Source organism: Rhinopithecus roxellana, chromosome 5 (assembly GCF_007565055.1).
Source record: "Rhinopithecus roxellana isolate Shanxi Qingling chromosome 5, ASM756505v1, whole genome shotgun sequence".
NCBI lineage: Eukaryota > Metazoa > Chordata > Mammalia > Primates > Cercopithecidae > Rhinopithecus > Rhinopithecus roxellana.
In genome coordinates this window covers 63,817,781-63,843,207 of record NC_044553.1, presented here as the reverse complement: position 1 = coordinate 63,843,207, position 25,427 = coordinate 63,817,781, and the positions used below count along the sequence as shown (strand labels likewise).

At 40.8% G+C, this 25,427-nt stretch overlaps 1 protein-coding gene across 1 annotated transcript in view; it reads left to right on the top strand.

Annotated features, from left to right (window-relative positions):
- Nucleotides 1–19,738, top strand: part of APH1B (aph-1 homolog B, gamma-secretase subunit) — a 30,745-nt gene extending 11,007 nt beyond the window's left edge. The window contains exons 5-6 of the mRNA XM_010374196.2: nt 14,162–14,289; nt 16,249–19,738. Of these exons, the coding sequence (XP_010372498.1) occupies nt 14,162–14,289; nt 16,249–16,416 (296 nt within the window). The 3' untranslated portion in view covers nt 16,417–19,738. The remainder of the gene's footprint in view (nt 1–14,161; nt 14,290–16,248) is intronic.
- Nucleotides 19,739–25,427: the final 5,689 nt, after the last annotated feature.

Sequence of the window (25,427 nt, the reverse complement as noted above, 5' to 3'; positions counted from 1 at the left end):
TTTCCATTTCAGTTCAGGCCTTGACATCTCCTCTCTGGCTTACCAGCATCTGCCCTCAACTGGTTAGTCTTTCCTTGACACATTTCCCATGTGAATCCTGTATGCAACTACCAAACTAATCTTCCCTGTTACAAAAATGGTTTGCCTTTTCAGGACCTGCAGGATAAAGTCAAGGCCCTTTAAATCTGGCTGCAAGTTAGAGGACAAGAAAGTGTGTTAATAGGTCGTTACTTATTTAATGATGCTTCCAACATAGCAAATTATCTTTGTTTTGAACATTTCATCATTGGAATACTTCTGGCAAATGTGTTAAGGATTGATTATACTGAGTGTTAGTTAGGTCTTTAAAACAAATGTAATATTAGTAAAGTCTGTTAGAACCCGATATACATTAATAAAACGTAATTATAAGGGGTGTTAGTGCTACCGTTTTGTTTTCTGTTTTCTTATGCAGTTAACACACGGCTCTCCCTGCTACAGTTTTCTTTTGATATACAAGTTTTGCCAGCTTTGTTCACTAGATGGTGCTAATTCCCTTTAGTGACCTAGGCTGTTTTCGTAAGACGTTTAAAATGATTCTTTTGGTAGTAAAAGAAAGAGTTTGGGGATTGTATTTGTAATTTCTAGGAATTAAAGGAAAAATTCAATATTCAATAAGCTATCTTAATGTCTTTAGCCAAGTTAGGATGGCAGACTGGCTATGTTATAAATTTGTATCTATAGAATGATAGAACAGTGTTGTTTTATCATGTGCGAGTTTCTTACTGTTACAACATCATTCTTTGAAGCATAAACTTTGAATTATGAATTTGAGAAATTAATTTGTATTACATTTAAAAATAAGATCCCCAAATTTATATTTATTGTATTTATGTTGTTTGTAACTACTTGTCATTACCATTTATTTAGATACAAGTCATTTTTGCCAGGTAAATCTGTAACTTTATATGTTTAGCATACTCCACTACAAATGCCTAAATGGTACTCAGCATAAATAAGGAATGTAGGGTCACTATTTACAGATTGAGCATTTTTAATCCCAGACTCCAAAATCCAAAAATGCTCCAATATCCAAAACTTCCTTCACTGACACGAAGCCACAAGTAGGAAATTTCATACCTAATCTTATGTGATGGATCACGGTCAGAACAAGAAAAAACTGTTCCATGCAGAAAATTATTAAAAATATTGTGTAAAATTACCTTCAGCCTATGTATATCAGGTATATATGAAATGTAAATGAATTTCATGTTTTCGCCAGGTGTGGTGGCTCATGCCTGTAATGCCAACACTTTGGGAAGCCAAGGCAGGAGAATCAATTGAGCTCAGGAGTTTGCGACCAACCTGGGCAATATAGCGAGACCTTGTCTCTACTAAAAATTAAAAAACTTAGCTGGGTGTGGTGGCGCACACCTGTGGTCCCAGCTACTCAGGAGGCTGAGGTGGGAGAATCACTTGAGCCCGAGAGGTTGAGACTGCAGTGAGCTGTGATCGTCCCACTGCAATCCAGCCTGAGTAACAGAGGGACACCCTGTTGCAAGAGGAAAAGAGAAAAAATAATTTCATGTTTAAACTTGAGTCTTATCTCCTAAATATCTCATCATATATATATATATATGTATATGCACAAATATTTGAAAATTTGAAACACTTCTGGTCCCAAACATTTCAGATGAGGGATATTCAGTCTGTAGTATATATCTGTCTGTACTAGCGTGTGTTAATAAGATCCATACTATATGAAACCTGTATGTACATAGGCTCTTATGTTACAAACAGGCATAGTTTATAAATAATGTTTATGTATAGGTTACTTCTTTTTTATTTGTGGTTACGTTGTAGGCTAGCACTACATTTTACTAGAATCATTACCATTTCTTGGTAATTTTGTATAGAGACAAAAGTATGGGAATTGGAATCCTAGGTTTGAATCTTATCCTGGCTCATTAATTTAGTACTTTGGGCAAGTCCATTTGATTATTGAATCACTCGTTCCATAAATCATTATTAAGTGTTTTTAGTCTAAAGGAGTTACACCAAGCTATGAAAATAGAGCCCAGTTACCATGCATAACGTCCATTCATAGTGGGGAATAAAGACCAACAGCTCGTTACAATAAAGCATGATCAGTGCTACAGTGAAATGAGGAAGAGCCATGGGGCACAAAGGACAGGCTTTCACCCATGCTCCTAGGCCACAGTACCTTGCCTTTGCAACATTTATCACAGGCGTGATTAAGTACTGGTATAGTTATTTGTTGAATGTCTTTTCTCTCCAGTCAGGTGCTAAGCCATGCAAGTGCAAGGACGACATCTGTATTGTTTACTGCTGTGGCCCCGGCATCTTGTGGAGTCCTTTGTTTCTAGATGGCACTCAATAAAGAACTTACAGAAAAATGAAAGCCAGGCACAGCTTATGGAGGAAGTGCCATGATGAGTAGAGATTTACTTAAAGGGTGAATGATAGCTAGGCAGGCAAAGAAAGGGGTTGTCAGGAAAAGATGTTCCAGGCAGAGGGAAGAGGCCTCTTTCCTGCAGGCCTGGAGGTAAGAGCAGTATTGTTCACAGGGCAAAGGCAGCCTTGTCCTTCCATCTAATCTTCAATTTCCTGATCTTTCAGGAAGGGCAGAAATAATGCCTAGCTCAGAGTTGTTGAGAATTAAATGAAATTAATTTAGAGAATATGTATTTAAGTGCTTTATAAACTCTAAAGTGGTCTAAGAATATTATTAAGGTGGAGAATTTAGCACTTGAGATGAGAAAACAGAATTCAGAGTAAAGCTAATTTTTCTAGCATTATATAGAACCTGGGTTTTTCATTCTCAATTACCTCCCTTATGCTTTAGAAGAAAAAATGTCTTTAGCTAGTATGTAGTAGAAAAGAACAGCTGACCATTTTATTTTTTAAAATTCCCCAGACCATTTCATTTCTATTATATTTTCTAGATAGTGCACTTAAAACCTAGGCAAGGTTTTAAACTTTAGCCACTAAACCTTTCACTAGGGAAAACCAATATGGGTCAGACCACCTGTGGAGTGTTGTATTGTTCCACGCGTTGTGATTTAACGGGAATACTGAAGAAATAAAATTCATATAGAAAGAATGTTGTCAGTGTGGTAGAAGATCTAGAAGCCGCAGCCTGTGGGATATGGTGAAGAAAGAAAAATACTGAGCTTGAAGAAAATAAAAGAGGAATGTGGGAGATTGTTTTTGTCCCTATTTGTCGTTTCCTGTAATAATACATCCACACACATGCTTGGTCTCATGGTGGCTGGAGTGTCCTTTTCCACTCTTTGACTTTGAGCTCAATCACGTGACTTGAATTGGCCAATTAGTGGATATGATGTAAGTTAGAGGCTTAAAAAGTATTTGCATGATTGGACCTTCCTTCTTGGACTCTGGTGCCATGAGAAGAACATACCTTGGAAAGTTAATGCCCGAATCCTTGAATGAATACACCCAGAGCCACACAGGGCCCAACTCAGGAGCTTGCAGCAGAGTTTTCCAGCTGAGCCCAGCCTTTATCAACAATGCACAGTCAGCCTTTAGACCTGTGAGCATGAGAATAAATTTTTGTTATTGTAACCCAATACAATTTTTACTTTTTGTTCACTTTTCTATTCATAATATTTTAAGAATAATCTCTACAGTGTGGCAGTTTGTTAAAGTTTAGACTCTTGACTGAAAGCTCTTTGTAAGCAAGACTATCTTAATACGTACATTGCCAAATTCCAAAGTGGTAGAGAAAGTATAACATCTCTTAATGATACAGAAAAAACGATTAACAGTAGATTGTAACCTGCAATTCTTATCCTTTTATGATTTCATTAGAATCTTAATGTCTTATAAGTTGTCACAGCTGCTACTGTTAATGATATAGTGATACTCGATATGCTGTATATATCATCGAATATGTATTTTTCATTATCTGCTTTCTTTTCTCTCTCTCTCTCTCTCTCTCTCTCTTTTTCTAAGAGATAAGGTCTTGCTCTGTCACTCAGGCTGGAATGCAGTGTTAATGACCTTGGCTCCCTATAGCCTTGAACTCCTGGGCTCAAGTGTTCCTCCCACTCAGCCTCCTAAGTAGCTAGGACCACAGGCATGTGCTGCTATGCCCAGCTAATTTTTGTATTTTTTGTGGAGATGGGGTCTCCTTATGTTGCTCAGGCTAGTCCCAAACTCCTGGCCTCAAGCAGTCCTCCTGCCTCAGCCTCCCAAAGTGCTGGGATTATAGGGTGTGAGCCACAACGCCTGGCTTGTTTTCTTTATATCAATAGTGTAAGTCTTTCCTTCAAGGTGCTAAAATAACTGAGAATAGAAAATTGTACTTTTTGGAATGCATTTTCATTAAATAGATATGACCTATCATAGACTCTAGCAGCTTGTGATACATTATGAAATGTGCACATCACAGGCAGTGTGTAAGCAGGCAGCTCAGTGTATTGCTTCACAGTCTCTGGCTGAAAGAATGACATGGGCTGGGGCTGTAAGACTTGATGGCTCTCCTAGGTATATTTCAGGCCACCCTGAATCACTGATTTCTCTTCCCACGGATGAATGGCTAGGCTCTGCTGACTCCCTTTTGGTGCAGTTGAATGACTTGCACTTCTCCATTCTCTGTAGACCTTGTTTCTTCTTCATGGGTAAAGCGGTCCTTCTTTTCACCAGCCACTGCTGCCTTTATTTTTATTTATTTATTTTGTTTTATTTTACTTTTCTTTTTTTTTTTTTTTTTTACTGAGACGGAGTCTCACTCTGTCACCCAGGCTGGAGTGCAGTGGTGTGGTCTCGGCTCACTGCAACCTCTGCCACCCAGGTTCAAGTGATTCTCATGCCTCAGCCTCCCCAGTAGCTGCGATTACAGGTGCCTGCCACCACACCTGGCTAATTTTTGTGTGTTTTTAGTAGAGACTGGGTTTCACCATGTTGGCCAGGCTGTTGTTGAACTTCTGACTTCAGGTGATCTGCCTGCCTCAGCCTCCCAAAGTGCTGGGATTACAGGCGTGAACCACCACGCCTGGCCTATTATTTTTCTTCTTCTTCTTCTTCTTCTTTTTTTTTTTTTGAGATGGAGTCTTGTTCTGTTGCCCAAGCTAGAGTGCAGTGGCGCGATCTTGGCTCGTCGCAACCTCCGCCTCCCAGGTTCAAGCGATTCTCCTGCCTCAGCCTTCTGAGTAGCTGGGATTACAGGTGCACGCCACCTTGCGCAGCTAATTTTTGTATTTTTAGTAGAGACAGGGTTTCGCCATATTGGTCAGTCTTCTCTCGAACTCCTGACCTCATGATCCACTCGCCTCGGCCTTCCAAAGTGTGACCTATTTATTTATGTTTTGAGACAGGGTCATGCTGTGTCGCCCAGGCTAGAGTCGGGTGGTATGATCATGGCTCACTGCAGCCTTGACCTCTGAGACTCAAACAATCCTCCCACTTTAGCCTCTCAAGTAGCTGGGACCACAGGCACGTGCCACTAAACTCAACTATTTTTTTTTTTTCCTGTAGAGATGGGGTCTCACTATGTTGTCCAGGCTGGTCTTGAACTCCTGGGCTCAAGTGATCCTCCTGCCTCAACCTCCTGAAATGCTGTACCTAACCACTGCTGCTTTTAATTTTCGGTGTTTTGGGGGTTTTGTTTCTTTTTCTTCAATGAATTTCACGGACTTTTTTTTTTTTGTAGCCATGATGAACAGGATACCGTATTACAGGTTACTGTCCTGTAAATATGATTGCATGAGACAAACGTCACATTTTTAAAACATCATCCAGTATGGTATCATCACTCTTCATTCAGCCTCACAGGAATATATATTTTATTCATTACATCTAATATTTATAATTTGAAAGGGAAAAAACCCCCACTATTTCCAACTTTATTGCTCAGTCTGGCCCTCCCCAGCAACCTCAGCTTGATCCCCTGCAGCTCCATGGCTATGCTGGGAAGTTGGGCTGGGAATCCCAGCATTTATCAACTTACTCCATGCCCACTTCTTACCAAAGATGCTCTTTAGTACCGGGACCACTTGTACCAGTTCACTTTTCTACCTTTCCACAGCTCTGCTAAAGAGAGTCGGAATGTTCACATCAGGGTTCCTGCGTTGCCCCAGCTTCTAGGGGAATTGTAACGTGTTTCACTTACTGTGCAGTGTTCTAACACTATTTCCTAGAAACAAACTTATTTGCATAAATGTTTGGAAATCTCTTATTTCTTTGGAGGAATTAATCAACTTTGAGGTTTACTTTAATGGGTAGATTTATTGGATTTTACTGCCTTTTATCATTATTCTAAACCCTCACCGAAGACTTATACTTGAGTATATTTCTTGAGATCAAAGTCCTTTGTTTCAGGTGGTAAGCTACTTTTTCACCTCTAGTGGGACTGTTTCCCTACATTCAAAGGAACAACAATTTTTTTTTTTTTTTTTTTTTTTTTTTTTTTTTTTTTTTTTTGAGATGGAGTCTCACTGTGTCACTCAGGCTGGAGTGCAGTGGCACGATCTTGGCTCACTGCCAGCTCCGCCTCCTGGGTTCACGCCATTCTCTCGCCTCAGCCTCCTGAGCAGCTGGGACTACAGGTGCCCATCACCACGCCCAGCTAATTTTTTGTATTTTTCAGTAGAGACAGGGTTTCACCGTGCTAGCCAGAATGGTCTCTATCTCCTGACCTCGTGATCCGCCCGCCTTGGCCTCCCAGAGTGCTGGGATTACAGGCATGAGCCATGGAACAACAATTTTAAATACTGCTGACTTCTTATTAGAAGTTCTGGAAGGCAGTGGAATAAGATCTTTAAAATGGTGCACTCCTGCAACCTTCCTCATCTCAGTTGATGAAATTCCATCCTTCTGGGTGCTCAGTTATTTCTTAGAATATTTCCTGATTCTTCACCTTTTCTCTCATAACTCGCATCCAATCCGTCTGTAAACCTTACCTGCAATTTCCATTTAAATCTTCATCCAAGGTCTTATGGGCTTAGTTTTGCTTTATAAATGGCATAGATCAGGTTTGAGAGCTTGTTTGGAGCAAACATTTAAAGAAATGGTAAATCTGATTTTGCTGAAACTATTCTAGGCCAGAGACAAACATAGAAATTAATTAGTTTTGTGAAGTCAATGAAGCATTACTAGAAAGTAATAGAATCCCGAGAGCCTGTATCCATTGCCAGCTGCCTGAAGGCAGGTCCCCCGTTAGGGGCTTATGCTCCGGGCTGCCTTGGACCTCATGATCCCAATGGCAGCTCTAGCCTGTGAGTTTAGGCCTGTTTTTTTGTTGTTGTTGTTGTTTGTTGTTGTTGTTGTTTTGCAGCATTTTTGTGACAGTAGCTGGCTGCTGCAGGGAGTTTCAAATGTTTTTTAATGTGCTACATATAGGAAAAAATTGTTGACTTGTGTTTCTTCAAAGAGCCCTCTCAGGATCAGTGAGCGGGAGTTAGAGCAGGGTTTCTCAACCTCACCACTATTGACATCTGGGGTCAGATGAGTCTTGGTTGGGAGCTGACGTGTGTTGTGGGGTGTTTAACAGCATCCCTGGCCTCTGTCCACTAGATGCCCGGGCACTCCGTCCCCGAGTGGTGATAACCCAAAATGTCTACAGACATTGACATATTCCCCCTATGGGCCAAATCATCCCAGTTGAAATCACTACTGAGTTAAGGCAGATTTGGGTTCAGTTTAAGAAGGAACTTTCTCATAGTGGCCATTTAATGAAGCGAGATTGGAAGTATGTGAAGTGGACCGTGTGGGTTTTCTTCATTGCGTAGAGGATGGGATCAGACAATTTCTAGCAAACCTCCCAAGGCGGACTCCACAGTGATGAGCTAATTTGAGGAGAGTGTTTCATCATTCTTCAGCATTTTCTAGGGGGACTTTACACATTAAAATAATATCTTAGAGAAGGTTATTTGATTAGTAATCTATATCTATATTACAATAAATCAGGCCACAGAATTCTCTTACATTCTTTAAAACAAAAATGTTAAGTTAAATCCCCGTTAGGGAAAGCCATTTTCAAAAGCATTCGTTCAGCTCTGGGGCCCGAATCCCACTCGTGCCAGCTGACTGGGGGATCTCCCAAGAGTCTAGAGAGTTTCTGTGGCCAGGATGGATGAAGGAATGTCTCCTGCTTCACAGAACCCTGAAGCCCCTGACCTTTCTCCTACTTAGAAAAAGAAGCCAAAAGCCCATTGATCTTCGCATCCTGCCCCTGGGCAGCTGCGGCTGAGCTTTGGCCTTGGAAGTCCTCCTTTGTCTGTGGCTGCCACCACCTAGCAGCAGCCTTTGGCTGGCTTTGACCTAGTTAGAGATCCCCTGCCTGTGTTAGGGAAGCCAGGTGATAGCAATTTCTGTGCTGGCAGGAAGCCAGTATTAGACGCAATTGCTGTCGTAGGCCATTAGCTTTGCAAGGACAGAAAAATAGGTATCAGGAATGAGGGAAAGGAACACGTGCGAAAATGAGGGTACTTATGAATCTGTGTGTTAGAACATTTGGGGTATATTCAGGAAGGGTGAAAGAGCCAAATAGTAAATGTTGTTTCTTTTCTTTTTTTTTTTGAGACGGAGTCTCTCTGTCGCCCAGGCTGGAATGCAGTGGTGCCATCTCGGCTCACTGCAACCTCTGCCTCCTGGCTCAAGCGATTCTCCTGCCTCAGCATCCCGAGTAGCTGGGACTACAGGCGTGTGCCACCACGCCTGGCTAATTTTTTGTATTTTTAGGAGAGGAGGGGTTTCACCATGTTAGCCAGGATGGTCTTGATCTCCTGACCGGGTGATCCGCCTACCTCAGCCTCCCAGGCGTGAGCCACCATGCCCCCAGCTGTAAAAGCTGTTTCTTGAAGATAACACTGAAACATTTTGCTTAGAAATAGGTTAGAAATATTCATTCCCAAGACACTTTGACCTAGAAGATTATTAGAAGAGGAAGTCCGTTATCAACTAGACAGCTACCCTTGTCACAAACTGATATACAGTACTGGTTAGAATTATTACACTTTCTGACTAATGTATTACAACATTAAAAATTATGGAAGCTCCTTTTATTAATCTGGGTTATAAACTAATGTTGATATTCTTATGATTAACTTAGGGAAGTTTTTTTTGGCTTAAGAATATGAGAATAGGCTGGGCATTATGGCTCAGGCCTGTAATCCCAGCACTTTGTGAAGCTGAGGTGGGCAGATTGCCTGAACCCAGGAGTTTGAGACCAGCCTGGGCAACATGGCAAAACCCTGTCTCTACTTAGAACAGAAAAAAAGTAGTCAGGCCTGGTGGGGCACACCTGTAGTCCCAGCTACTCAGGAGGCTGAGGTGGGAGGATTACCTGAGCCCTGAGAAGTCAAGGCTGTAGTGAGCTATGATTGCACCATTGCACTCCAGTCTGGGTGACAGAGTTGAGACCCTCTCTCAGAAACAAACAAACAAACAAACAAACAAAAAGAATATTAGAACAAAGCAAATTTGGGGGTTAGATTTACTGAAGGACTTTTAGAGTTTTATATTTAGGAACATTAACTGAGAAAGGTTTAGTAATTAAAAGGTTGTACTCTAGAGATACTGTTAGCAGATTTTCATTACTAGCTGGAATTTGTTCCATTTACTAATGAGAAGGGTTTAAATAGGATGTATGTAGCTGTAGCCACATGTATGTGGCAGAATAATGCAGATATCCAGGTCTGTTTCTGTTGGACCTCTTAACCAACTGCAGAGGGAAGAAGGAGTAATCCCAACATTCTAACATAGCACATCGTGATAGTAAAGGCTGTGATGACCATCAAAGCCACCCAGAAATAAGTGCTGGCTGCATAAATGAGTCGAGTATGAACATAGCACAATATTTTAATACATGTCCAAGGGATCTCCTCTGGATATTGTGTTAATAAAATGGTGAACTGAAAGGATGGGGAAAGGTTCTATGAGACTGTGTGTCATGCGTTGTAATAGTCCCAGTGGCTAGAAAGTGCTTGGCCCATACTGGCCACTGCGTACATACTTGTTATGTGGATTGATGAAAGAGGGGAGGAAGAAAATAAATGTAAGAGTAATACAAAGTCAGAGGAAGAAATAATCTGCAAGAATGAAGAGAAATGCATTTTTGTTTTTATTTTTTATTTATTTTTTTGAGACAGGGTCTAGCATTTCACCCAGGCTGGAGTGCAGTGGCACGATCATGTAGCCTCCACCTCCCTGGGCTCAGGTAATCCTCCCACATCAGCCTCCTGAGTAGCTGAGACTATAGCCGCACACCGTCACACCTGGCTAATTTTTGTTTGTCGTAGAGACAGGGTCTCCTTACGTTGCCCAGGCTGGTCTCAAACTCCTGGGCTCAAGTGGTCTGCCCACCTCAGCCCCCCAAGTGCTGGGATTATAGGCGTAAGCCACTGTGCCTGGCCAGGAATGCATTTTTAATACATAGTCAAGTACCCAGGAGACTTGGATACATGTGGTCATTGCTGGCTGCTGTCTCACTTTCCCACCTGATAGTACGTCTCACTGAGAATCCTGGCTTATTCGTCTTTGAATCTGTAGACCATAGCACATGGTAGCTACCACGTATTAAAAAGTTGTAGTTTGCCAAGCACTGTTTTTCCTTGTAACAGCCCTATGTGGTATTATCCCTATTTTAAAAATAAAGGAAATGGAAGCTCAGAGAGGTTAAATAGCTTGTCAAAGCCACACAGTGGAGCTGGGATTCTAACTCAGAACCGTCTGACTCTAAAGATAATATATGTAATCTTCAGGCCAGGCTGTCTAGGTGCTCAGCAGATGTGTGTTGTGTGTTGAATGTGAAAAAAAAAAAAAAAAAAAAAAAAAAAAAAAAAGAAAAAGAAAAAAGGAGAAGGATAGGTGTTAGGAAAGACTTTACTGAGGAAAGGTGGCATTTGTACTGGATCATAAATAAAAGTAAGATTCAGATGTGATGAAATGGGGAGGGGCAGAGTCTTCAGACAAAAGGGATAATCTATTTAAAAGAAAAAAGAAAACCAGAGGTATAGACAGAGTGAAGAAGAGTTCTGGTTTTCTTCCATAGGATGCAATTGAAGATAGTAGAGAATATGATGTCAGGGTAACTGGGGTGTAGATTGTACAGGTCCTTGAATGCTAGTCTGAGATGTATGGACTGGACTTTGGAGGCAAAGTCAATCCATCAGACTTCTTAGTAAGAAGGACCAAAAAATATGGACCTAGAATTTGGAAGAAAGGTCAGGGCTAATGATGTCTTGATGACGCTTGCCTAAAACTCACAGTAATGCTCTTTTGGACAAGAATAGACTGAAAATTCTGTAAGTGAGAGCGTTTTTATTGTTGTTGTTGTTTTGTTTTGTTTTTGAGACGGAGTCTCGCTCTGCCCCCAGGCTGGAGTGCAGTGGCCGGATCTCAGCTCACTGCAAGCTCCGCCTCCCGGGTTCATGCCATTCTCCTGTCTCAGCCTCCTGAGTAGCCAGGACTACAGGCGCCCGCCACCACACCCAGCTAATTTTTTGTTTTTTTAGTAGAGACGGGGTTTCACCATGTTAGCCAGGATGGTCTCTATATCCTGACCTCGTGATCCACCCGCCTCAGCCTCTCAAAGTGCTGGGATTACAGGTGTGAGCCACCCCGCCCGGCCCATGAGAGCATTTTTAAATGAACTGTAGGCCTTGACTATAGGAGCATAATTGTGTCTCAGTGTCACTGGTAAACACTTCTTTCCCCACTCTGTATTGGTCACAAAGAAAGAACATCCTTTTGGAAAAGGCAATCAGGTTTTATTCCCTGGCCAGAGAACAGAAAAGGTGAGCTCTTGGGCTAAATGTACTTTCTCCCCAAGCAATGGAAGTCATAGGGGGACTAGATGGGGGGCGGGAAAGGAATGTTAGCATGTGCGGGATGGGACTCTGGATGTGAAGGTGCTATTCATGAACATGCGCCTTCATATATTACATGTACACGAAATGGCAGGGATTTTCTTTCAGGGGAGGAAGTTTTAGCATTGTAAAGAGGAGTCACCTGTTCCAGTTTGTGCTGGTTTTGCGAGATCTTCCTCTAGTATCTGGTCAGGGGTCAAGAAGCTGTGGTGCCATCTCGCTTCTTTAAGCAGCTGAGCCAATAGATAAAGGAACTAAAGAAAAACAGTTTAAAAAAAAATAACAAAAACTAAGGGCCTTTCCCGGTTATTTCATCAGGGCTGCCCTGGTAACATCAATATTCAGAAAGAATGGCAAACATAAGCTGTCAAACAGATGACATACCTTAATGGTGTCATTGCTTTCTCTTGACATTTGTCATCTAGATTCTGAAAAACCCTTAGAGTATGAATACTTTATAATTTTTTTAAAAAATCAGTGTTTCCATTTGTGTCAGTTTCTGCCTTGATCTTTTCTGACACAAAAACTTTAAAACTTAAACTGCACTCCTGGGCATCTTCAGCGGTCTCAGTTCCCCGCCATCAGCAAGCATCTGTCTCCAGGAAGCCTTCCCTTTCCAGGGTCATCACCGGGATTAAAATACATCGCTTTAGCTTCAACTGCCATAGCGTCAAAACTTTGGAAACTATTTCTCTTCTACTTTAATTAAAATATCTACCACCGTTTACTGAAATGATTACACTTTTACACCAGATGTAACAGCTTTCTTTCCTCTAATCACAAGTTACGTCTTTAAATATTGTTTTGCATGTTTTAGAATTTGTATCAATGAAATAATACGCATTTTTCCCACAATATGGTTTTCTTTTCTACATAACATTAGATTCTTGAGATCATTTATATTGTAGACCATATAGTTCCATTGTGTGACTAGAGCATGATTGATTTATCCATTCTGGTAATGATGGACATATTTCATTATTACAGACAGTGCTGACTTAAACTTATGTATGCTTCTTATGCAGATGTGTACGTTTCTGTAGAGCCATGACTCTGAAACGACCACGTCTCAGAATCACCTGCAGGGCTGTTTAAACACGGATTGCTGGGCTCCCACCCCATTGTTTCTGATGCAGGAAGTATGCGGTGGGTCCCCATAATTTGGAGTTCTCACAAGTTCTCAGGTGCAGGTGATCTATTAATTTCAGAACTAATTGCTTCAGAGTGTAGCTCTAGCTGCAGAATTGCTGGAGTGAAATAGGGGAGGCAAATTCCATTTTAATTTGTGATGCTAGACTGTTTTCCTATCAGCAGTATGAAACGGAGTGTCAGACTTGAATTTTTGCCAATCTGGTGGGTGTTAATGGTTTCTTATTAAGTGGCTGAAAGAGGAAATCTAGGTGCCTTTTTGTTTTCCATGTTAAACTTCGCAGAATGTATAGGGCTTGCCCACTTTAAATAAAGACTGTTATCCAGCACACAGGATACACAGACAACACACAGAGAGATAGTATTCCCCAGAAAAAACCTGGTGGTGCTCATCAAGTTCAGTGCCAGTTGCTTAAGATGCATCGTAGATAATTACTATGATTTTAAATATTTTTCTTTTCTTTCTTTTTTTTTTTCTCTGTTGCCCACGCTGGAGTACAGTGGCATGATCTCGGCTCAGTGCAACCTCCGCCTCCCGGGTTCAATTCTCCTGCCTCAGCCTCCTGAATAGCTGGGATTACAGGCATGTGCCACCACACCTGGCTAATTTTTGTATTTTTAGTAGAGATGGGGTTTCACCACTTTGGCCAGGCTGGTCTCGAACTCCTGACCTCAGGTGATCTGCCTGCCTTGGCCTCCGAAAGTGCTGGGATTACAGACTTGAGCCACAGCATCTGGCCATGATTTTAATATTTTTCCATTGGCCTTTTTCAAAAGGATCCGAGGGAAAATTCCACTTTAGTGAGGAGTCTTGTTTAAACAGAAGATACTCCTTTTCATTAATGTCTCTCTTTACTCATGCAGAAGGCTCATTGGGAAAAAGCGGGCTGGACATCACAGTAATTTTATTGCATTCCTCAGGGAAGCTGCCTGAAAGCCAGATCTCAGTTGACCTTTTATTGAACAGGTTTACATTCTAGACAAGAAGCTGTAGCAGTCAGTCCCCTGTTCCTCAGTGTTGCTTTTTGAGTGGGCAAACGTGTGTCAAGGCCGTTTCTGTCAGGAGGTGTTAAACTCTCTCGCTGAGGTGTGGTGGACACCCTGAGAGTCCGTGCACATGCCAGGGCCCCCAGTGGCTCTGATGTCTGTAGAAGTGACACTAATGGTCGGCTGTCTTTCAGCTTTCATGACGCTGGTCATCATCTTGCTGCATGTGTTCTGGGGCATTGTATTTTTTGATGGCTGTGAGAAGAAAAAGTGGTGCCTCCTCCTTATAGTTCTCCTGACCCATCTGCTGGTGTCAGCCCAGGTGAGTGTTGCCGCTGTGCTCAGTCTATATTTTGGAACTCAAGTCTGTGTATCTAAAATGGTAAATTCTACCCTAGATGAAATACACGCTCATGAGAACATGAGGAAATTCAGAAAAGCTGTTTAAGGGAATGAATGAGTCATCTCAGTCTTACCACAGAAAGACCACCACTATTCATTTTTTGGTGGGTCTTATTAAAATACTTTTTCCCCTGCTGTTTATTTGCAGTGATGTGTCTCTCCCTAACCTAGGTCAGTTTGGAAAACTGTTCATTCTCTGTGACAGCTGCGTGAAAAAGTTGCATATTCCAGACTCGGCACCATCACTGGACCTTATTCTTAGCTCTCGTATAACACATGTCCTTGGCTAGCATATTTTGTTTAATAGAGTTTTTATCTCTCTCTCTTTCTAATTAGAGTTTGATAATCAAGGATAGGGCCTTATCTTATCAGTCTTTGTATCCTCAATTCGTGGCACATAGTAGGTGGCCAATAAATGTTGGTGAATATTGAAGAGTTGATACTATTCTTTTTAACGATTAAAAGGAAAGAACCTAGTGGTGGTGTAAGTCGGCATCGTGATCACCCTTAGTGGGGACAGTGACTGGTGGTGGAACAGGGAGGCTCCTGGGGGCTGAGAATGTTTTGATTTTCATCGAGGTGCTAGTTACACAGGTGTGTTCACACCATGAAAATAAGGTTGAGCAAGTCTTCAGATGTTCATTGGTCATTCGGATAATTCTTTTTGAAGTGCCTGTTCGAATCCTGTGTCTATCTGTTGGATTATCTTTTTCTTTTTGATTTTTATGAGTTCTTTATGTTTTCTGTAAAAAAAAAAATCTTTGGTCAGATGTGTGTATTGCAAATAACTTCCATGACGTGGTTTGTCTTTACATTCTCTTAATGTCTTTTGATGAACAAAAGTTCTTAATTTTATATAGTCTAATCAGTTTTTCTCTTTATGGTTTCACTTTTTGAGCTTTTTAATAACTGTTAACCTAGCTGAATTTTAAGTTTTAAAATTTGTTCTATTTTTCTCATTTTGGGGTTGTAATTTTCTACTGCAATCATGTACTGCTTTTGTAATTGTTTAAAAGAGGAAATGTTTTTAAAGAAGAAAAGAACAATACAAAAGAGTGTAGCACTCTGTAAAGTGAATTAAAATTCAGTGGATTTGAGGTATAGAATTATTGTGAAGAATAATCTAGAAAATGCTCAATGCCTGCCATGCCCACAGACGCTTCTTGAGAAGAGCAGTCTTTCTGCATGAGGTGCTACCTGTAAAATCTACCACTTTCTTGGGGCCTTCTTTGACTGCCCTGAAGAGATCACCTTGTTTTTACCCATCCTAGCCTCATCTCAATTATAATTATGCTGTCCTAGCATTCATCACAATTTGTAACTAATTCTTTCTTCATTCGTTTCCTGCCTCCCTTACTAGTACAGAACCTCCATTAGGATAGAGACTTTGGTCTCCCCAAGGTGTACACAGTACCTCTCAGCATTCCATTAGTGTTCTTTAAATGAATACACTTTTGGAACCCACAGCAACTGTGCAACTGAAAAAGACTATTCCCTCATGTTCCCTTGAGTACTAAGGATTCATACTCAAGTAATTTGAACTTGTCTCACTTTCTTGCAAATTCTAAGAACCAATTTCACACAAAAAGGAATAGAAACTAGTTATATGACATGCATCTTGTATTGTATATTCTGTTAGGTTCTGCCTAATGACTGCCTTCTAGGGTTACCGTTTGAATACAGCAAAACACAGGACCTGCAGTGTCTGTTGACCAGCTTAGTTCTATATGCCTCGGGGCCTTAACACATGACACACATCATATATTTGGTAAAACCCACCCAAGTTCTTGAAAGTATTCCATGCTTCCCTTTATCTTTGGTTATTCATGTTTAATAAGTTTGCTGTTATTACCCAAGCTGATTTATTTTTCTTTTGCAGACCTTCATAAGTTCTTATTATGGAATAAACCTGGTGTCGGCATTTATAATCCTGGTGCTCATGGGCACCTGGGCATTCTTTATTGCGGGAGGCAGCTGCCGAAGCCTGAAACTCTGCCTCCTCTGCCAAGACAAGGACTTTCTTCTTTACAACCAGCGCTCCAGATAACCTCTGGGAACCAGCACTTCCCAAACTGCAGACTCCATCTTTAGAGGAAGCACAACTGTGCCTTTTTCTAAAAATCCCTTTTTTTCTGGTGGAATTGAGAAAGAAATAAAACTATCCAGATACGAGTTCCATTCCCTCGGCTTTCCCACAACTGCTCTCCGAAAGGGATGCCTCAGTGGTGTGCGTCCTGGCTGCACGAGAATCACCTGGGACAATGTAAAGCCTACTGATTCTGGGCTCCACCTTCTGGAGCTAATTGGCCTGGGCACGTGGTGAGTTTTAAAAGCTTCCCAGGTGATTCTGATGTGCAGCCAGGTAGAGACCCACTGGTTTGGTATCCAAATAGGAGCTTCCTGAGAACACCGTAAGTGGATGAGAATCTGGTGTTTAACTGTCTCCTAACTTAACTTGTGCTGAGCAAGTAAGTATCTGAATGTCAAATCCTGGCTGTCTTTTGTCTTTCTAAGTTCCGAAGTCACAGAAGGCTAAAGGGCTATAACCCCTGTTCACCATTTTCGTGTACTTCACCATCTTAGGAGAACACGGTAGGCTGGGCTTCTAAATGCAATAATAAATTACATTAACTGATAATTTAGCCAAAGTAAGATACTGATTAAGCCGTATTTTTCTGAAGTTCTTCCATTCTAGGTTTTGCTTTCTGAGGCATTACATTGTGAGTACAGATTGCATTTTGTTAACTAAAAATGACTGTTTTCTGACTTCCTTGGGAAGGTATTTTAAAATCAGGAATTTTTATACAATGTCTATAAGCCTGTTTAAAGCTTTCCATGGGCTCTGCCCCAAGGCCGTTGGCTGCAGCGTTCACCATCTGAGTGCCAGTTGCTGGGCTAGTTGAGGTGAAGTGCGTTGTTTTATTTCTGAGCAGCTGTGCAGGGAGCTGAGCGATGTGCCCTGGGACAGGCTTCACTGGAGCTGGTGGAAGTATAACCAGAAGCACGAGGAAATGAGCCAAAAGGGTGGTGTTGACACTTTTCATTGCTCCTGTGATACTAACAGCACTTTCACCCAAATGGTTTGATGTAAAACTGGAACTAGATCTTAAACTGCCAAATCTCACACTATTGCATAATCCATATGGTCTTTAGATCTAGTCAATGTCTCTGGGTTTTGGTAGCAGATACAGCGTTCCCTTTTCAGGAATACCCAAGGTGTTCTTTCAGCTTCCAAACAGGCCCTTTGATTTCCTTTATAAAGGGAAAATGCGGGCAAATCATGCCTTTACAATTAGAAATTGCTCCCAGTTGATGTCTTTTGGGGAGCTGGTGGCGTGAAATGCAAATGACCTGCACATTAAAGTCATGTCTCAGTGAATAGCATACATGCAGTACAACATTCAAAAGGGGAGCAGCAATCCTGAGGGGCTGGGGGAGTGACAGTGGCAGGACAGATGGGCGGGTTTGACAGATTGTGATGGGAAGAAGAATGATGTTTAAAACAAACATGGTCAGTGTTTTGGGCTAGCCACACATCATTCCAGAGACCAAAACCTTATGAGTTAGACCTTTATCGGTATCAGTGAACCCCCATGTTTAAAATATTAGAATGTTTAGAGAGAAAATAGAGATAATAGAAGAGGAAGGCTCCTAGCAATGTTGTAAACAGTCTGATAGGCAATTGTGGTTATTCCCCTAAAGTTTACTTCAGCACTACCACTAGTGCTTCTGCTGGAGTTTGCATTTTTCCAGCTTTATACAAGATTTTCCTTTGACTGGAAGAGTCAAGGATATACAGACTCAACAGTGACATTTATTGTGCAACATCAAGGGGAATAAGATACTCATCAAACTGGGATTATTCTTATCAAAACATGGTCTTCTTTGAATAAGAAAAATACATAGTTGATTATTATGGACTTAAAACTGTTAAATGGATATTCTGATAAAATATTTGCTGATTTGTAGAGTGTGGAAAATCTGAGAATATTAGCTTCACTCGTCTGGAGCTTTGAGGATGTTGTCTGTACGCTGATAGTTTCATATTAACTAAAACTAGATATTGTAAAATCTTTTATAAAAACTCAGATGAGAAGAAAATTTTCTTTGATGGTGAGACTGTTGTCTTAGTTCAGGAAATTATTTAATAATCCTTTGTTACGTGTGAATGAAGGAACTTTGTAATTCTGATTTCTCCTAAAACATGAGCCTTTCCAGAGTCAGCTTAGACACCGTTGTTGCAAATAGCCATGCTTTGCCTTATGCCAAGGAGGCCCAGAGGGAGGGCGTAGTCTTCCTCTGTTGCTGTGTGTATATTGAAATGCTTTTTTTTTTTTTTTTTTTGGCATTTGTTATCTATAATGAGCTTTCTGAGCCCTGATAATAAGTGAGACAAACAGGAGGTATTGATGTTATACACTCCCTTCCATTCAGGATTTTCTGCTTGGAGGGAAATGTGGATATAAAGTTGACCTTGGAGAATTGTGAATATTGTTGCAATTCTTGAATATATTACCATGTGAATAATAGAAACTGTGTTGCTCTCTAGTATAAGCTATATTTATTTTTAATGCATTTGAATTACTAGTTATAACTGGAGAGGTTTTGTTACCTCTATCCTGGCTTGCCTGACTGGCAGGATAATAGCAGCCTCTTTTAGAGCATCTTAATGAAAACATGGCTGAAAGGAATCAATGATGATATCTGCAGACTGCATAGAAAATGGCTTTCGTTCCCAGTGTTAACATTTTATTCTCAATCACATTTCAGTGTTTGCGGAAGATGGCAGATTCACACCGGAAACATTAGGTGTTCATATCTATAGCATGGATGCAGAATAAGCAGTTGTGACAGAAGCTTCTTCCTACCTGGTACTCCTCCCATTCACCTCAACCCAGCCCCAGATAGGCATTAGCATTCAGTGTGGGCCCTGGGGCAGCCCTGAAGCCTGGCTGGGCCACCAGACAGGGGCAGCCTGTGACGGGCACCAGTGGCCTAATTCCGGGGAAGAGTTCCTGGAGGGTGTTGGCTGTTTTTGTTAGCTCAGTTTTTTTCTGGGCTCCACCATTCCTAACTCCAGGTAGACAAGATAGACGTCACACACAACAATTTTTAAAGTATTTTGCTTAGTGCATTTTGTTTATGATTGAAATGTTTCTTATTTAATAGGCTTTTTACACCATTCTATTAAATTTTAGTGTTTAGAAGAGACAGGTACTGTCACTATGTAAAATATGTAATATTTTATATGTTATACCATGTCATATATACTTGCAATATCAGACCTTGCATTCAGTATGCAATGCAATTGACTCTTTGCAGACCTGCATTTTTCAGTGAACAATAAAAAGATTGTCTGGCACTCTTCATTTCCTGTGTTTCCTGTTCTGTGGAATGGTGTATCCTTTAGTATCTGTTACTACCGTGTTTTATCTCCTTATGAAACTTGGATGTACATTCTGTTGTTTATGACTGATCAGAGACATTTTTAAAAGAGGAATTCTTTATCTGATTTAAAACCCCTAAGGCTTATTTCATATCTGTGTGTTTAGGAACAGTTTGGTGCAGAGCATTTCTTTGAGGTATCTTAAACTAAGTCGGGGGAATCCTCAAAGATCCTGGAAGCTTGCTTTGCAAAATCTCCTAATTGTAAAATGGTGAATTTAAAGATCGTTGCATAATAGTGACTGAGGATTGGAATCCAGTGAAGAGGAGAGTACAATTTAGCTTTTCCCTGGTGATTCTGAGGGGCCTAGAGAGTCCTTTTCTGTTTGTTTCCCTTGGCGAGGAGGCAGTGCAACTAAAGGGCTGAGCTTGGCCCTCGCCATCAGACAGGATACATAGGGGATTATGATACGAAACTCAAAACCATTTGATGCTGGTTCACTCTGGCTTGAAATGAGGCTGTTGCAGGCTATGTTGATATTATTGGATGAAATGTTCTCAGGGCCCTTTGCTTCTAACCTGTAAACCAGTGGAAGAGGTGGGCATTCCTCAGGTATCAGCCCAGATTCCTGTACAATTTCACTGGCCCTTAAACACTGAAGTTTGGTTCTAACTTAATTGTTTCTTGTTTGGCATTTCGTTGGAATGGAGATTTCCCTGTGACCAGCCTCAACACATGAGAAACCTCTAATGGAAAGAAGTGCATATTTTACTTTCACCTCTTTGAAAATGCTGAATAGAAGGAACCGCTGGACAGGTTGTGGTCCCAGTCTCAATAAAAGAATTAGATACATTCTAAGGTGACTATAATAGATTATGAGCCCCAAGCAGATCCTGGCTTTAATGCTCAGTTAATTTATAAGTGGTGCTTTTTGCCTCAGTACCACTGAGTGTGTGGATCACTGTAATTTACAGTGTGGATCACTGTAAATCCTTCTACCTACTAGTAAAATTACACATTATTTTAGAGCTTGCACAAAATCAGATGGAGTTTACAGTGCTTATTCAGGGCTTACCATGCACAGAATACTGCTTAGACACTTCAAAAAGAAGGAAAAGAACAAGATGGTGGGGATCTTTGTCCTTGGAAAACATGTAATCTAATTGCACAGATTAAAACACCTAAGTATTATTTTAAGGCAACTACAAAATGCACTACAAATTATGGAATAATATAGAATAGCTTGACTACTAAGATGATGCTTAAAATTTAGAAATGGATGAAGGGCACTGGGTAGTGGATATAGATAGGTGATAGCTGAGGAGTAAACCCTGGGGGCAGTCAGTTGAAAGGTTGGAAAGAAGAGGAGGAGGAAGGAAAACCAGAGGAGTGCAGTAGCTTGACAGCTGGTGGGGAAAGGATGTCAAATGCTACTGGATAATGGGTAAGAAGAGGAGAGAGAATTGATTATTGTGTATGGAGAGATGGAACTTGCTGGTGACCTTGATAAAAACAAGATGGAAATCAGAGTGAACACCTGAATGGAATGGATTGTATGGAACAAGAGATAAGTAGACACAGCATTGAGAAAGCAGATGTTGTACAGCAATGATGTGATAACCTAAGGAGGATGTGAGGGAAAGAGAGTATGCTTTTCTTTTTTTTTTCCTTATGATGTAGACTGTAACTGCATGTTTATATTAACATAAGAGTGACTCCATAGAAAGGAAAAAATTAATGACATAGGAGAAGGTTAGGATAGTTGCCAAAGCAAAGACCTGGAGGAGGGAATAGAGAGGGAAATTCTTTTTTTTCATTTTTTTTTGAGACAGAGTCTTGCTCTGTCACCAGGCTGGAATGCAGTGGCATGATCTCGGCTCACTGCAACCCCTGCCTTCCAGGTTCAAGCGATTCTCTTGCCTCAGCCTCCCGAGTAGCTGGGACTGCAGGTACGTACCACCACACCCACCTAATTTTTGTATTTTTAGTAGAGATGGGGTTTCACCATGCTGGCCAGGCTGGTCTTGAACTCCTGGCCTCAAGTGATCTGCCCACCTCAGCTTCCCAAAGTGCTGGGATTACAGGCGTGAGCCACCGCGCCTGGCCAAGAGAGGGAAATTCTTAACATTAAATGCTTATATTGGGTAAGTTAAAAATATTCAAAATAAATGACCTAAGCCTCTACTTAAGAAACTCGATAAAGAAGAGCAAACTAAAGCTAATATAAGGAGAAGAAATGAAATAATAAAAGAACAGGAACCAAAGAAATAGCATTAAACAATGGGGAAAAATGAAACAAAAATCTGGTTCTTTGAAAAAACCAATAAAACTGGTAAAGCTCTGGCCAGATGGAGAAAAGAGAAGGCACAGATATCAGTAATGACAGGAGACATCACTATAGGCCCTACATTACTAAATAAATAATAAAGGATATTATGGATAACTTTAATGCCAATAAATTTAAAAACTTAAATGGACAAATTCCTTTTTAAAACCCACAAAATTCACTCAAGAGAGGCCGAGGTGAGTGGATCACCTGAGGTTAGGAGTTCGAAACCAGGCTGGCCAACATAGTAAAACCCCATCTCTCTAAAAATACAAAAAATAAGCCAGTTGTGGTGATGGGCACCTGTAATCCCAGCTACTTGGGAGGTTGAGACAGGAGAATCACTTGAACCCAGAAGGCAGAGGTTGTGGTGAGCCGAGATCGCACCATTGCACTCCAGCCTGGGCAACAAGAGTGAAACTCCATCTCAAAAAAAAAAAAAAAGAATTAGAAAATCTCCCTATCCTATGTCTTCAGACTTTGTTTTTTCTTGCCTCTTAATATACCTTGTAATTATTTGTTGAAAGCTAGACATCACCTCTTGGGTAATAGGATCTGAATTTTAAAAGCCTTGAGTGTAAATTTTATGTTAATCTGGGTAGGAGTTGGACTATATTTAATGTTTGCTGTGGCTGTGAGTGCCAGAGGCTTCGAATTCCTCTGGTGGTCTTGTTTTTGTCTCCCCTTTTGACTGTGGAGTTCCCTCAGTGCCCCTTTTCAGAGAAAGCCTGTGTCTTGCAACTCATTCAGCTGTAATCCACTGTAAATTACACTAGAGCCCTGTTGGTATGGCAGTGAGATGTGGAGGAGGGGACATGTATAATAATAAAATCATAATAAAATCTAAATCTCAGTATTTTCATGGGCCTGAATCCCTGGGCTGAGTGTTTCTTAACTTTTTCCCCCTTAGATAAGACAGGAAGCTAGAAGGTGGCTGGAGAAGAAAGGTACCTTTCCCCAGCTGGGACAAGGCTTTGGTAAAGTCTGTTTCCTTGGAGAGAGGCCTTTGTTATGGAGAACACTCTGGATGTATTTTACAGTGAAGACAGTATTTCCCACCCTTGCACTAGTCCATACTCAGACTCCAGCAATTTGTCAACATTAGCATTTAAGTGTCACTACCAGTTTATGGCTCCAGCAGCTTGCATTCCAGGTGAGCAAATCTCAGCTGTGACTCTGGATTCACCTCTCTCTCCAGATTTCAGAGTGGTGGTTTACCCTGAGACCTCAGTTCTCTGATGGGTTCAAAAGAATTGTTGATTTTTCCATTTGCTTAGCTTTTTCTTGTAAGGATGAGAGTGACGATTTCCAAGCTCTTTATATGATAGAGCTAACTGGACGTCCACTATATCTATTAAATACATTGAATTTGTAGTTTTTATAAAGAAAACGATTATTAAAATGTACATGTTTATAGGCAATATGGAATCACTATTACACATAACTTTTTGTTTTGTAAGACTGAACAAAATGTCACGATTGAAATTGCAGTTCTCCATATTAAATGGCTATATATACACTTTGAAAGAATTCTTGGTATATTTAAATATTTTGATAATTTATCAAAGGGATAACTGAACTTGTGTCCTGTTAATTTACCTAATCTAGATCACATTGATAACAGTGCCGCTCTTAGGGAATAAAATTGTGTGAAATGTTTCTGCTTATCCTACTAGATAACGTGTATCACAAATCTATAGTCATGGATATGAATGGAGACTTTCACAACAGGCCCGAGTATATATGGGAATTTCATATATGGTAAAATCGGCATTTTAAATCAGTGGAGAAAGCATAAGTTATTCAATAAATGGGTCTGTTTGATTATTTGATTATATTTGGGGGAAAAAAAGCAAAGCTAAGTTTTCACTTTCAGTTATTTAAACATATTAAAGATTCAAATGCAAAAAATAAAACCATAAAATAATCTTTTTTTTTTTTTTTTGAGATGGAGTCTCGCTCTGTCGGCCAGGCTGGAGTGCAGTGGCCGGATCTCAGCTCACTGCAAGCTCCGCCTTCCGGGTTTACGCCATTCTCCTGCCTCAGCCTCCCGAGTAGCTGGGACTACAGGCGCCCGTCACCTCGCCCGGCTAGTTTTTTGTATTTTTTTAGTAGAGACGGGGTTTCACTGTGTTAGCCAGGATGGCCTCGATCTCCAGACCTCGTGATCCGTCCGTCTCGGCCTCCCAAAGTGCTGGGATTACAGGCTTGAGCCACTGCGCCCGGCCAAAATAATCTTTTAAAATTAGAATAGTTTTATAGTCTAAAGGAGGAGAGTTTTTCTTGACATTTCACTGAGGCTACAAACCACAAAGAGAAAAGAAAAAACAGATTTGGCTACATACAACTTTAAAACTGCAGTGCAAAAGACATTCTAAACAAAGAAGATGGGGAGAAACATTTTTGACATATATAGAATTGTCACCTATAATATATAAAAAGCTTCTATAATTAAAAAAATTGATGATACAGTAAAGAGATCAAAGCATATAAACGGGTAATTCACAGAAAAAATGCAAATAGTCAATAAACAAAACAAAATGCTAAACCACTAATAAAAGCAAAACAAGCAAATAATTTTGGACTATCGGATTATCAAGGGTGAAAAGGATTGATAATAACAAGGATTGTTGAGCATATGGTAGAAACGACGTATTATGAAAAAGGAAATTAGTACAACCCTCTTGGGTGGTAATTTAGCAAAATCTGTTACATTTATACAGTTCTGAGATGTGCATATTTTGAGCCAGCAAATTCCTCTTCTAGGAATTTGTTCCATAGAAATGGTGTGTCAGAGGAAAAAGACCACCAACTCAGTGTTTTCTCTTCTCTCAACAAGCAAGTGATCAGTTCTGCAGACACCAGCTGGCTGTCCTCTAGTTCAGTTCCAATGCTGTCTACCTGGAGATAGCATCAGATCCCACAGGTTCAGGGCTCAGTCCCCAAAACCACACCCCCTTCAGACACCAGTTGCAAATCCAGGCGTCCTGAACTTCAGACTGACCCACTTCAAGTTGGGGTTCCCACAACCCCACTTTGGGGCTCAATTAATTTGCTGGAGTGGCTCATAGAACTTAGGGAAACACATTTATTGGTTTATTATGAAATATATTACAAAGGATATGGGTGAAGAGATTCACAAGGCAAGGTGTGGAAGCGACACAGAGCTTCCATGTCCTCCCTGCGTGTGCCACCCTCTAAGAACCTCCACACATTCCCCTATTGAGAAGCTTCCCAAACTCTGTCCTCTTGAACCTTTTATGGAGACTTCATTACATAGGCATGGTTGATTAATCCTTTGGCCATTGGCTATCAACTTCATCTTGAGCCTCCTCTCCTCCCCAGA